Below are 13,088 nucleotides of genomic sequence, written 5' to 3'. Positions count from 1 at the left end.
CCCTCAAATGCACTTCTGCAGCCACAATTTCTGACTAAAATAAGTAGCCAACTGTGACTGTGCTAGCTCCAGAATAGTACCAAAAATACCATATTTCTCCTCATTCTATTGCATTTGTCATTATGCCATAGAAGTTGCATTTGGCCACAAGTGCTATGATATGATATATTTATCAGGCATTCATAAACATGTGTACAAACCATTGTATTTTCAGCCAATAAATAGTAAATTTTAATTGAAAAAAGTATTGTGAACAATACAAATATCAATAAAAGAAGAGCATACAGTTATGAGCTGGCATGGTATGCCTTATCTTAGCTCCATGATTTACATACTGTAATTAATTAACATACCTCCTCTGGTCTGCTGATAAAGAAATTATCAAGGGCTTCCATCTTTTGCTTATTAATAACAAAAGACTTACTTAAATTAAAAAGGAAGTAAAGAGCCTTAGTGGAAAATTGACACCAAAACCCACATTATGCTCTATGCCTGCAAACTTCACTAGATATCCAATGAGACTGAGTCACTAGTGCGATAGATGTCAGCTGTTAGGCTGAAAAAGGACTGAGGCTGCATGTCAGTGTTTAAAAGGTCAAACGGAAGGCTTAGCAACCAAAATGAATTCTCCACGCAAGTGTGTATTGGTGGCCTGAGCCAATAGATCAGGTGATAGTGTGTAGGTGATAGTGTGTAGTAGCTTTGTGCTTAGTCGTTAAAAATGCTTTCAGCAAAAACTCACTCCCTATCCCTTTCCTTAATACATTAAGCTAAACTTTTTATTGCACTTGAGTGGAGATAGCTGTTGGTTTGTTATAGATTAATAACGCAGGAGTGCATGCCACTGAAGGTGCTCAAGAAATAATGAGGTGAATAGTATCAGAAAGTTGCCTCACTTGCTGTCTGATCAAAAGCCAATCCGTGAAGTCATATTACTGCTGTTAGTTTCAGAAAAGCACCATTTACTTGTTGTTTTGCTTGTGCATCTCAGAGTTTTAACATGAACTATAGTATCCTTAAGAAGCCATGTAGGGTGCATTAGCTTCTGATTAGCTCCTATTTGGTCCAGTCTTGTTTTGTGAATGATTCAATGCCAGTCCCTGGGCTAATGTGGTGACGATGTATTTGCAGTTAGTAATTCAGCAGATCAGATAGATCACCTCTCTGCTCTTACCCTGAAGATAGTCTTAATGAGTTGCACCCAAATGTGATGGGCTGAACCTGTTTATACCAGACTCACAGAGTGGGAGAGCTCAACATCTTGCCTTGCTAGCAGGAAAGCACCTTTCCTCCTTCAGGCTGGCAGGCTTGGAGGAAGCCTCTGTTGGGAACCACTCGGCTCCCAAACAGAGGATGAGCCCTTTGCGGGTTTGTAAAATCTTCCAAGAAAAGCAGAGAGGAGTTGGGGCCAGCAGGAAGAGGAAAGTGATGTAAAAATCTCATGAAAAGCCACAACTAGGAGCTCAATCCCAGTGCTTGCCCTGAGAGGAAGGGCTGGGAGCTTGTCTCGGGGCAGACGTGCAAGGCTGAGGAGGCATTGCTGGAGAAGCCTGCCTCAAAGAGGGTCACACAAAATGTGAAAGATGCACCTAAACATGCAGAGAGTATTTCCTGTGTTTAAAGATGGTTTATGCCTTCATGTCATAAAGTTTTCGATATTGTTAGGGATTAGGATTCAGGACATGCTCAAATGACCATGGCACTTCCCCTCCTGTTTTCTCCAGCACTTCCCCTATGTTCCAGTTTTCACTCTGAACCTTGCAGCCTTCCTCCATTGCTCTCTGGTGTGTCTCTCTTGTGACTTGAAGTGATCTTCTGTACTGTTATTCTTCAGCTAAAGTTAAAAATTCATCCAAGTCTCTGTTACAAGACTGTTAAACTTCAGTTTTTAACCTTTGAAAAAAATGAAATTCTCAGAAGTGTCAGAAATTTACCATCAGAAATCACACTGAGTCAGCAGGAGTAGTGCTTCTGAGTCTTGTAAATGCTTTTTGAATGCTCCTCCAGTGACTGTGACTTTGTGCCTTTGGGGGGAAACAGTTTTGAATGCACAGAGTATATAGAAGTACATCTGGAGGTAATTATTGAGTTATAAGAGCAAGGACTCTGAAGAATCCACTTTTATTAAAAACAGCTGGTAGAAAAGGGGGAGTACAGGCAGAAACCAGTAATCAGCCCACTGCTTGTAGTGATAAAAAGTGATGTCCTATTGATACATCGATGTGCATGGGACCTGCTACTTTGTAAGTCCTATTTCTGACAGCTGATGACTATTTTGATTGTAGTTCAAGCAAATGTAAATGAAGGTTAGAATCTTGCTACAGAGTGTATGTGTATAAAAAGGGGAAAACTCAAATACAGCTGATCTTGGTATAAGTTCAGATTAACACCACTGCCTACATTAGACCGTAGTCCCCCAGGATCAAGTAAACATCCTGGTGTCACGTGAAATCACTACACTACTATGGATTCTGCCCTCGCTCGGATCAGGGCTGCCTAGGTCGGCATGCCCTCGCTTGGCTGCCCAGCCCGCCATAGGAAGGGCTTCAATTCAGCCATCTCTTGCCTGAGGCTGGGTGTTACATGAGGTTGCTTTATGTGTGTCTATGCAGAGTTTCTTCCTGTGTCCTTTTTTTAGCTATGCATCACAAACAGCCACCAAATCCTCTGCCATAGTAATCTAATCGGTGGGACACGCGTAAGCACATTGCTCTGATTATACTGGATCCAAACTAAACCAAGTACTTGCTCGCACTGCAGCACCCTGAGGGGTCCATGTAACATCAGTTCAGAAGCTCTTGTGTGTGGTCAGCTTGCCCTATAAAGGACCTGGGTAAAAGCCTCCAGTGTTACTTTAAGCTCACCTGTCTGGAATAATGTGGTTCTTAAAACTGGTGCAAATCTGTGCTGCAGAGAAGATGTGAAGTAGTTTACAGTGTAGGAGGAGGTGCAGAATGAGTTGGGGAAGGAGCTGGCCTCACTGAGCTGCAGCTGGTGAGTTGAGTGTGGAGGTGCAAATGGGCCGGGGAGTTGCTGGCTTTGATTTGACCAGCACAGGGTGATAGGGAGCCCTAAGTGAGCAAGACATTCTGTGAGGCTTCTGAAATGCAGTGCTGTTGGGAGCGGGAATGATTTTTAAACATTCATATGGTAATGTCATTGAGAAAGGTGTATGGTAGTGGGCTAGCAGAAGTGATACTAATCTGTTTCCTGGGAGAACACTTACAAAGCAACAGCAAAGACAGCTCTGTGTTAGTGTGGCTTTGTCCAAGGAAACACACACACACAGTTGCTATTTAGCAGTTGGGTGAGCAAAGGGACTGTGACTAAGTAAACAGGAGCAATTGGCAGCCCTGCTTTATATTCCCTCTGCCTTGCCAAAAGCACAGTAATTTCTTGATGTGATACCTCTCTGCAGTTTGCTATGGTAAGTTTTTCTCAAGGCACACTAGTACACCATGTATGAGTTACATGTAATTCATAGAATCATAGATTTTTCTCTTTTTTTATATACTTAACAAAGGTATGTATATTCTTTTACCTTAAGTCTAATCTCCTTTATATCAGTAGAATCATAGAATGGTAAGATTGGAAGGGACCTCTGGAGATCATCTAGTCCAACCCTCAGCATAGTCCCATATGGGGATTGAACCCGCAACCTTGGCATTAGCAGCACCACGTCCACTGAGCACATGGCAACAACTAACCTGCAAGAGCAAGTAATTTAGGAGCAGCTCTGCCCCAAAGTATAGGATTCGAGTCTGGACCTGTGCAGGCCTGGAGAGCCCTACATCTTTGCTTGCATGGCCTGTGCCTGAATGTGTGGACTTTGCACAGGGGTTCTCCGGTATCTCCACATCCCTGGAATGGCTAATCTGCAACCTGGGTTAAACACCCGTGGCCATTTGAGACATCTGAGAGTTGACTGGACTTGTTTTTTTTTTCCTTTTTTCCTCAAAAACAATGCAACTCCCAAACCCCAGCATTGTTTCATTGTTTCAACAATGAAACTCCCAAACTCCTGCTGTCATTCAGCTTTCTGCTGCAAAGCTAATTTTCCAAGCCTACCTCTCTGCTTAAATTGCTTCTTCTTAAATTTCTCTACTGTACTACATCAGATACAAGTAAAATGTGTGTCCATCTAAGGCCAGTTGTTAGGTACTCTCAGCCTAACTATTACGTCTCACGCAGTGTCAGTGTATTCCCTTCTGTCTCTTACTGACCAGTACTCTGAGGCTCTGTTGCCTTCCTCTTATGTATTTAAGAGTTCACATTTTTTTCTGGTCTTTCCAAAGCTGCATCCTATGCACCTTGAGTTTATTCTTCATATTGTCATGGAAAAACTCCCTTTTCTAAGAAATAACTGTCAGGATGATATTAGTGTTGCTTAGATTTCTCAGTGCTGCTGTATGTATTTATCTATATCTATTTTACTGTCCATTACTGCTTATCTTTCCTACACTTAAGCTTTCTAGGGCATGGGGCTATTATTGTTCTACTTGGATAGTCCCTAAAATCCCATATGCAAATAACAAACAATGGTAATTGCTAGTAACTTGAAAGCTTTATCAAGTAACATCTACTGAGGTGTTGAGACAGTGCCTTGAAGAAGCCAATTTCTCAGTGGAAACTGCTGAACTAGGTGTAAGACAATTTCATTCTTGTCAAAGATTTATGCCACCTTTTTGAACTACAGAAGTTTCAGGCTGGCAACAATGCCACAAAAAATACTGTCCTAGACTTTATTTTCCATTAAACACACAGATTCAGTTTCAATCAGTGCTTCACTCTTCTCAAAAACAGATTAATTCATAGGTTAAAGGGAATTCGTCTGCCCTTTGCATTTTCGGGAGGTATTCGAAAACCATCTTAAACTTTTGAACTCCAGGAAAATGAGCCAGCAACTTGCATCCTGTTCATTTATATAACTTTATTTTAACTTCAGTCTGTAAAAAAGGAAATTCATGCCAAGAATGCAGCTATATAGCCACCATCTGGGATGTTTCTGATTATCTAAAGTAATGAACTACAGTCATCACTGTAAAATAATTTGCCTAATAGTGGGTACGACACCTGTGGCAAACCCAAGAAAGGGAGAACCTAGTGACCTTCTCTTTAGACAGGCTGGTGGCAGAGCCAACCCTTATGACACCTCCTCAGAGGAAAATGTCTATGTTGAATGACAGTATTAAAACATTCAAGTGGTGACCCAGCCATGGTAAAGTACTTCCTGGGCCTCATTGCTCCCATGTTGGTGTAAATTACAAAGGCAGGCTGTCTTGATTGCCCAGAAGTCTAGGTAAAAGGCACTTGGTCTATTAAATAAATACATACTGAGACAGCACTTAGCAAAAGTTGCCTTGTTTTTTTTCCCTTTGAGATGTAGCTATTTTCCCATGTCTGTATTTTCTCGTTTTGTGGAGTATGAGCGTAAATATAAAAGTGGAGTATATGCAATGGGAAATGGATGGCAATAAAGATTGACTCTCCTTTAGATATAGCAGAGAGCTTACTTATCCTTCCTAGGAAGAGGGCAAATGGTTAAGCAGAGCAAGAAGATGGTGCTGGAAGCACAGGGGCAGCAGCTTTGCCAATAAGGCATGAGGTGAGGAAACCTCCAAGGAAGCATGGTGGTAGCCAAGGAGACTGGCTGGGTTGGCTGAGGTTGGCAGAGTTGGCTGGGGAGCTGATGCGAGTTCGGGGCTAATTTACTTTATAAACTACTGGAGACTTTGAGGGAAGGCTCCTAGTGCAGAGAACCAATAAGCGGCATCTGATTGCTCGCTTTCCTAAGGCAGTCTGTCCTGGTGCCAGCTCCAGCTTCCACCTTCTGGTGTGAGCCCACATTCAGGAGGGATAGCTCTCTTCTTGTCAATTTAATGAGAGCAGCTTCTCAAAGGAGCTCTTGTCTGCAGCAATTTCCTAGACACTTGGGCCAACCCATGTCTGTCCTGCCCTGTCTGTTTTCTTTTTGAAATGCAATCCCTGTCACTAGACAGGAGAGCTGGGCTCTGACTGTTTCTCCCAGGATGCTTGTAGTTGCCTCGGAGTAATGACAGTTTCAGCAGGAGGTTTGGAAGTACCATAGGGAACTTATGGAGAGTACTTCTCCATGAGTGGGGAAGCAAGGCTGTGCTAGCACCTCCGTCAGCCCAGTCCTGGGACGCTACCTTGGCTGGCTCTGAGCAGCCTGATGCCGCCTGCACCACAATCTCCTCTTTGGCTTTGGCGATGCATCCAGAGGCTGCAGCTGTGTTTCCTACACCCACTGAGAGGATGTGGGATTTTCCTGGCTGCGAGGCAGAGGAAGGCTGAAAAATGCACCAGCAAGAAGCTCTGCCAGCTGGGCCAGTGACTCAGCTGCTGGCAGTGGAGATGTGACATTACAAGTCAGCGCTGCCCTCCTTGTATGTGCAGAGCCAAAGCCCTAGTGCCTTTGGAAATCTTAATCCTTTTGTCTTCTCTCGTGTTTGTAGTGTTACCACAAAGAGGTGAATAAATAAATCTCGCCAGCAGGAGTTACTCTTGTTAGTTTGGAGAAACAAACATGATTTTTATTTTAAAAATCTTTCATTCCTTTCATCATAGTCATTTCTGCAGAAACACAGTCAGAAGTTGCTGTGTAGGAGTATGGATTTCTGGTAACAAGGCCACCTACACAAATCCACTGCAGGAAATAGGAAGCCCATACCTAAAGCCTTCATCGTCTACAGCCCGGCCCAGTTTTGCAGAAGTGCTAAGCACCAGTTAGTCCTGCTGAAGGCAACGGGAATAAATGATACTGAGCCCTTAGCAGGAGGTGGTCAGGATTGAACCATCCTAGATATTGACTTAATGAGTCAGTGCTGCATGGCATTTTACAGTCAAGAGAATTCTGAATGTTTGCACAAAAATCCCCACGTAATAAATAATATCTTGCTTAATACATCTATTAGATATTGCTTTGGTACTAGAAAGAGTAAGATATACTTCTTCCCACTCCCCCTTCTAAAAATTGTTTCATTTCTGGGAAAAGTGCCTTCAATTTTGATAAAAAACACTCACAACTCATTTTCTCTTAAATTTGTACATCATATACATAATTACTTCATATTCATAATGCTCTGCACAAGCATCCTGAGGGTGTATTTGACTTTTGTCACAACCTAGTTGATCAAGCTAAGGATTTCACAAAGAGTATGTGTTTGTCTCTCAGCATTAACAGAGTGATAATATTCAGAACTGTCAGCCATGTTGTTAAATGCTCTATTGGGTCCTAGTTAGGAGGCAGAAGCTGAAAAGTTACAACATAAGGGATACGTTCATCAAATACCATTTCCCAACTACAGTAATTTTGTGCGTAGAGAAAATAATTGTACTTTTTGCACTTGTTTTGGATAACGTTGTTTACAAAAGTCTAGATGAAGGGACCAATGCACTAATGTGGATTTTTTAAATCTAGAAAAATCTTATTTTGTTTCTGCAAAAGTATATCTATACTTGTCACAAGCAGCAAATTAGACTACTAGATCTGAAAATGTTATTGAAAAAACTTTTGTTTACTGTGTTCATTTGGAAGAGTTTTATGCAAAGGCTGGTTTCTGTTTCCTTTTGTAACTAATGAGCCACTGAGAACTGACTAATTGAAAGAGAACTTTGGAAATAAGAGTGACAAGGAAAAACACTTCAAAAATTACAGATTTTATTTAATTCAAACACAACTACCAATCCTACTCAAAGTTGCAACAGAACGCTTATCAGAAATCTGAAACTGAATGAATAAGATAAATTCAGATATCCAGTTTGGGTGCATACCTTCTTAAGATTAATGTGGTAGTTTAGAATGACCCATTTTTTAACCTATCTATACATGTATTTTGTAGTAATTTTTAGTTAACTTGACAGAAGAAGAGTCCTGGTTAAATACATGCAGCTCCCTCTCCAAAATGAGCTATTTTTGCAGCAATTATATTTCACCTTATATAATTGAGTGCATCATATGAACTGATTTAAACAAAATACTCAAAAGATGAATGGAAGTTATGTTATGGAAATAATGGATTTCTTCTTTGGCTGATCATGGTATAAGCTATCTAAAGAGCAAACATCTGGACCTGTCCCCTTAGCTTTTATTTTAACATGGAAAACAGGTTTTTAAAAACTGAAATTGAACTGATAAGTTTTTAGAAGTCAGTATAAACGTGGCTTGTTTGTGTTGCAGTATCTTCTTGTGGTGTTTATAGATCAGATTTGCAATGTTTGCTCTCAGTTTTTCCTTGATGTTTAGATCTTTCATGGTACTTCATGTGTAGATCTGAAAGAACTTACAAGAAAGCATTTGCCTGTTTTCTCTTTATGTTGAGGGATTTTGAACAGAGGCAGGTGAAGGTGAGAACATACCAGGAAAGAGCTTCCTCAAATAGCTCAGATGTGAAAATTTCGCTAGCTTTGTTTGAGCTAAGCTATGGTTTTTGGCAGACGTTTTGACGGACTTTAAAATAACCTTGGAGATTGGCCAGGTTGGCTATTGCATTTGTTTGCTAAGGTAACCTGTTCAGTTTGTTTATTGATGGAGAGGTTGTGCTTTCTACGGTGAGATTCACGTCCCCAGCTAGAACTGGTCAGAAATTTTCAAGGGAAATAAAGCAGCGCTGAGAACAAGAGCCAGCTCGCTGGAGCTGAACCAGTGTGTCACAACCCCGCTGGCCTGGCCGACGCCGCAGGGAGACTTCCCAGGTGGATTCCCGCGGCCTTCGCAGGCCCCGGTGCCCGGGCAGCCACACGCCTGCAGCGCTCGTGTGGCTGCGAATTTCTGTTCCTGCCAGGAGCCCCGCAGGCTGATGTACTCGCCCTCCGCCGCGGGCTTGGAGTTTGAGCTGCATGCTGCAGTGACTAGATTGGCACCACTGCCAAACCTAGCGATTTGGAAGCTTGATGGAGTACGCCCTGCCACATAGCTCTTGCCCTAGCGCTGAAGCTGCTATATCCATCACACCCTTCCCTTGCCCTTGGACTTCACCCCCTGGGATTTGCACTTTGGAGAAATAATGGCTAAATCTCTGCTCCGTAACAGTTCCATGGTGCCCAGACACTATCCTATTTGGGACTAAAATGTTACAACAAATTCATTCTCTTCCCAGGTGAAGTTTCTAAATATGTACTTCCATTTGTACTTTTTACATGTCAGAAGTACATAAAACTCAAGTAGCAACAAGACTGCTAGATTTGCTTGTGTATATGCACTGTGTGTGCGTGCGCACACATCAAATGTGGTGAGTGAGAAGAAGTGATAAATACATGCAAAACTGTTAAGGTTGTGCCCAGAATTTTACACATTTGCAGTTCAGATTTGACAATTTTGCTTTATAATGTTATTTCCTGAGTAGCAGTTGTGCTTTGTTCTTATTCAGGATTTAAAATCTCATTAAGAACAACAAGAAATGACTTTAAACAATTTCAAGTTTAGTAATTGATGGCAGCCAAACCTCCAAACAGGTTGAGATCTATATTTTTAGGTCCCTAACTCCACTTCAATGGACCTCTGAAGTCATCAAAGAGCAAGGGTCAAAAAAAGACTAAGGTGCTAAAGGTAGATATCATAGTATGTGCCGTTTGAGATGGAGCCTGAACCACTCGTGAACCACTCACGAGTGGTCTCCTGGTGCACTGCACGGGAGCATGTTTCCTATTCACCCTCCACCGGGCTCCCAAGTCAGCAACAGTAAGTCTTGGACTGTGGCTCATGGACACCCCTTCTCTCTGTGCTGCCTAAGGAACTGCACATGTGTAAGTTAGCTTTTGGACTGACAGACTTGTCAGGTCCTCTGTCTTGCAGCAGACCTAACACCACCTCTTTTCCTCAAGGGTTCCCTGCATTTTTCCAGCAGTAAATATGTAAAAGCTGTCAAGACCGTGATATTCTGGAGCTGCCTTTAGATCAAGGCAGTTTCCATCTGTCTTGCTTACGAGTTTAGGCCAGCCAGTTCCCCGAAAACATATTTTTTGGGTCACTCCCCATCCCAGAAGGCAATTAAAACAAGACACATTCATTCCCTTGTAGACCGTTTCCTAAAGGTTGGCATACTTACCTTGGAAACAAGAGCCTAGTTCTCAAATCCTTGCTCCTCTTGATTCGAAGCAAGGCCATGATTCCAGCTTTCCCACATCCCAAGAGAGGGCCATAAGCATCCTGCAATGGTTTTGGCTCAGTCTCTCTGCATGAAGTGGTTCCATATTATAGAAATATTCCCAGAGAGAGAGAGAATAAGTCTCTAGACCAGTGGTCAGAGCACTCAGTGGGACTGTACGAAAGGCAAGTTCAGTTCTCTGCTCCCCTGAGAGTGTGTCTGTTGCTACTGATACAGAGTGGGAGTTTCAGAAAGTGTGGTTTGGGGGTTTAGCTTTAAACAACCAACTAATAATTACAGCATTTTGCACTAGAGTTGTGTGAAAAGGTTTTTTGTTTTTAATTCTGTATCTAACCGCATATTTCAAGCCCCAGTTGAATGGTGTTTGTTAGCCTATTTTTGATCATCATTAAAAGCCACAGAGGAGGGAAACAAGCATGACAGATGTCGCACGTCAGTAACTGGATGCCCTCTAGTGAAACTGAGTCACGCTCTCAGCTCTATTCTTTCTTTATTCCCTCATAAGAGAGAGGAATGAAAGGAATTGTACATCTTTCTTAATGGGAAAAAATTAGGAGTGCATCCAGTAGCTAATGATTTCGTGCCTACTCAGCTGGGACTTTCACAGTAACTTTGGGTTGTAGAGAGGAGGCAGGCATGGCCTTCTGCTCACTGTTACAGTTCAGCCAGGCATACGCCCAGTCTGTCTGGGATTCAGCGTAACAGTATTTTTGTTTGTTTTGAACTCTCCACTCACAGCTACACTACATGCATAGGACAAAGGAAATTGTCTTTGCAGAATTACCCTCGTAGGATTTACTTCCTCAAATGCCAGCGATGATCCCCGTGTGGTGCCCAGGCAATTGGTCCGGTCGCCCGCGCTGGGAGGCGTGCGGGTCGCGCCTGCCTCCGCTCTCGCGGCGAGCGGGCTTGGTTGAACAGCCGTAGCTCTTTCACTGTTGACTTAGGCCTGCGTCTGGCAAAATGCAACAGCAGCTGTGGCTGGTTTCTAGCAGCATGTGCAACTAGGTTCTGAAACAAACCTCACGTCCTGAAGCATCTCAGGATCAGCATTTTTCTCGTCTTGTTTGTGTTTATCTATGTAGGGAGACAAAAATAATTTTCAAACAAACCATAGCAGGGGGAATATTAAATTACGAGTGAGCAGAAGGGCCGATGGCAGTGATACCTAGATACAGTCTCATAGTCCTGGTTTGGCTTTGGCACTGACATTTCAGGAAGAGAATAAATGTCTGTGAAAATGCACCATGACATGCCAGTACACTTGCAGAGCTTGACAAAAGCACCAGCCAGGGCATGAAATAAGTGCAAGTAGTATGCCACCTCCGAACTTTTTATTGGGGTCACAGAAGGATTTAAGCCATGACAGAAAACATATTCTGCCAGTGTTTCCATATGTCAAATACGGTGATAGCGAACTCTGGCCCAGAGCACTTCCTGCTGCCTGACTCTTTCTCAAAATCCACTTACCCCACTCAGAGGTGTTTCAATGCAAATTTCCTGTGGCAGTTTGATTTATGTGAACTCAGTAACGAGGGTCCTAGTGAATGAATTCTTAGTATTTCAAATATGTGATGTGACTTCACTAGAGAATTCGCAGTGCACAAGTTATTCTACAAAACTTTAAATGATTTTAATCGCAAATGTCTCATCAATTCATTCAGATGTTAAAGCTCCCATTGTAATTATCACTGGGACGCTTGGCAAGAGGAAGTACCTAAAAGGGGTGGGTGAGGGTGTGTGTTTTTTCTTCCTTGCCCTCTCCATTATACCTTAAATGCCAGTCAGGATTAGGGTTAAGTGAAAAGAAGCTGTTGTTACTTTTTCTGCAGTGTTAGAAATGGACCAGATGCTTATTGCTCTGAAACCTTGCTGGCCTCATGAAATGAGAGCACAGCGCTCAATAGCAGTTAACTAAAAGAGCACCTCAGGTAACAAGAAACAGTGCTCCTATCTTTTGCATACTCTTTTTCACTTATTTGGCACAGGTATAACTATGAAAAAGCGAGCAGCTTTCAAGAATGCTGCCTTTATCCACTTTCCACTGTGCTGCAGTGAGAAAGTGCAGCAGTCCAGTATCTCAGGTTGCCAGCTGAAATTAATTAACTACATCTATGCAAACTAGATAGCAACTTTTTGTTTGTTATTCCAAAGTCAACTGAAGACTTGCTTTACTGTGGGACTGGCAGATCAAAAAGGAGAGCTTAAAAAAAATAGAGAATTTTAAGTTGCGCAGTGGAGATAACAGCAAAAGTTAATTTAAAATTACCATGCAATTGACACATTTTGGAATGTCAATTAAAAATAAATTTAAATCATCTCAAATTATGATGTACCTTACTGTAAGCCTAGTGCCATTTAATTTTTAACGTTTTTCATTGGAAGTCATTTGTAACATTATCTCCCAAACAGCTATTGTCTCTTAGCAAGACTTCAATATTTAGGTCAAATATAAATTACAGTTCCGCTTTCCTTTTTGTACAGTAGCCGACCAGCGCAAACACTTGAACCAAAAACCTGGCTTCACTGACATCATGGGAGGAAAGGTCCAACTGGATGTACCTATCGCAATGTATTTTAACCATCGGAGAGGAATTGGCCATTGCCAGGTAAGCAGCTGGCCTCCCTGATGACGGTGGGAAAGGGATGCAGGGAATGGGGCTGACACCCCCAATTACCACTTTGCCTCCTTCTCAGTGGCTTTAGTGCAAAGGAAGTGAATCCTAGTCTCCCAGAAGTGCCCCATCTCTTAGGTTTTATTTTTGAGGCTAGTGTGAGTGGAAAGGGTAGGACAGGGGTGCATCTGTCTCCTCTGGAGAAACTGCTCCATTTAGGGTAAACTGCTTGAATAGTCACTAGAACAGAGCTCAGAAAGAAAGTCTGCTGGCAAGTTCCCAAGTCACCGAGCTGTTTCTAGCCCAGTAAAAAGATAAAGTTCCCAAATGGGCAGTTCAGCACCTG

The 13,088-nt window shown here is 42.4% G+C and overlaps 1 protein-coding gene across 6 annotated transcripts in view; it reads left to right on the top strand.

The window, feature by feature from the left end:
• BBS12 (Bardet-Biedl syndrome 12) overlaps nucleotides 1-13,088 on the top strand; it is a 113,900-nt gene that overhangs the window by 87,466 nt on the left and 13,346 nt on the right. For all 6 annotated transcript variants that reach the window (XM_062574012.1, XM_062574008.1, XM_062574009.1 and 3 more), the window contains one exon: nucleotides 12,612-12,736. In XM_062574012.1, coding sequence (XP_062429996.1) covers nucleotides 12,684-12,736 — 53 coding nt within the window. In that variant the 5' untranslated portion in view covers nucleotides 12,612-12,683. The remainder of the gene's footprint in view (nucleotides 1-12,611; nucleotides 12,737-13,088) is intronic.

The sequence above is a fragment of the Rhea pennata genome, chromosome 4, assembly GCF_028389875.1.
Source record: "Rhea pennata isolate bPtePen1 chromosome 4, bPtePen1.pri, whole genome shotgun sequence".
Taxonomy (NCBI): Eukaryota; Metazoa; Chordata; class Aves; order Rheiformes; family Rheidae; genus Rhea; species Rhea pennata.
This window is presented reverse-complemented; position numbering and strand designations above follow the sequence as displayed.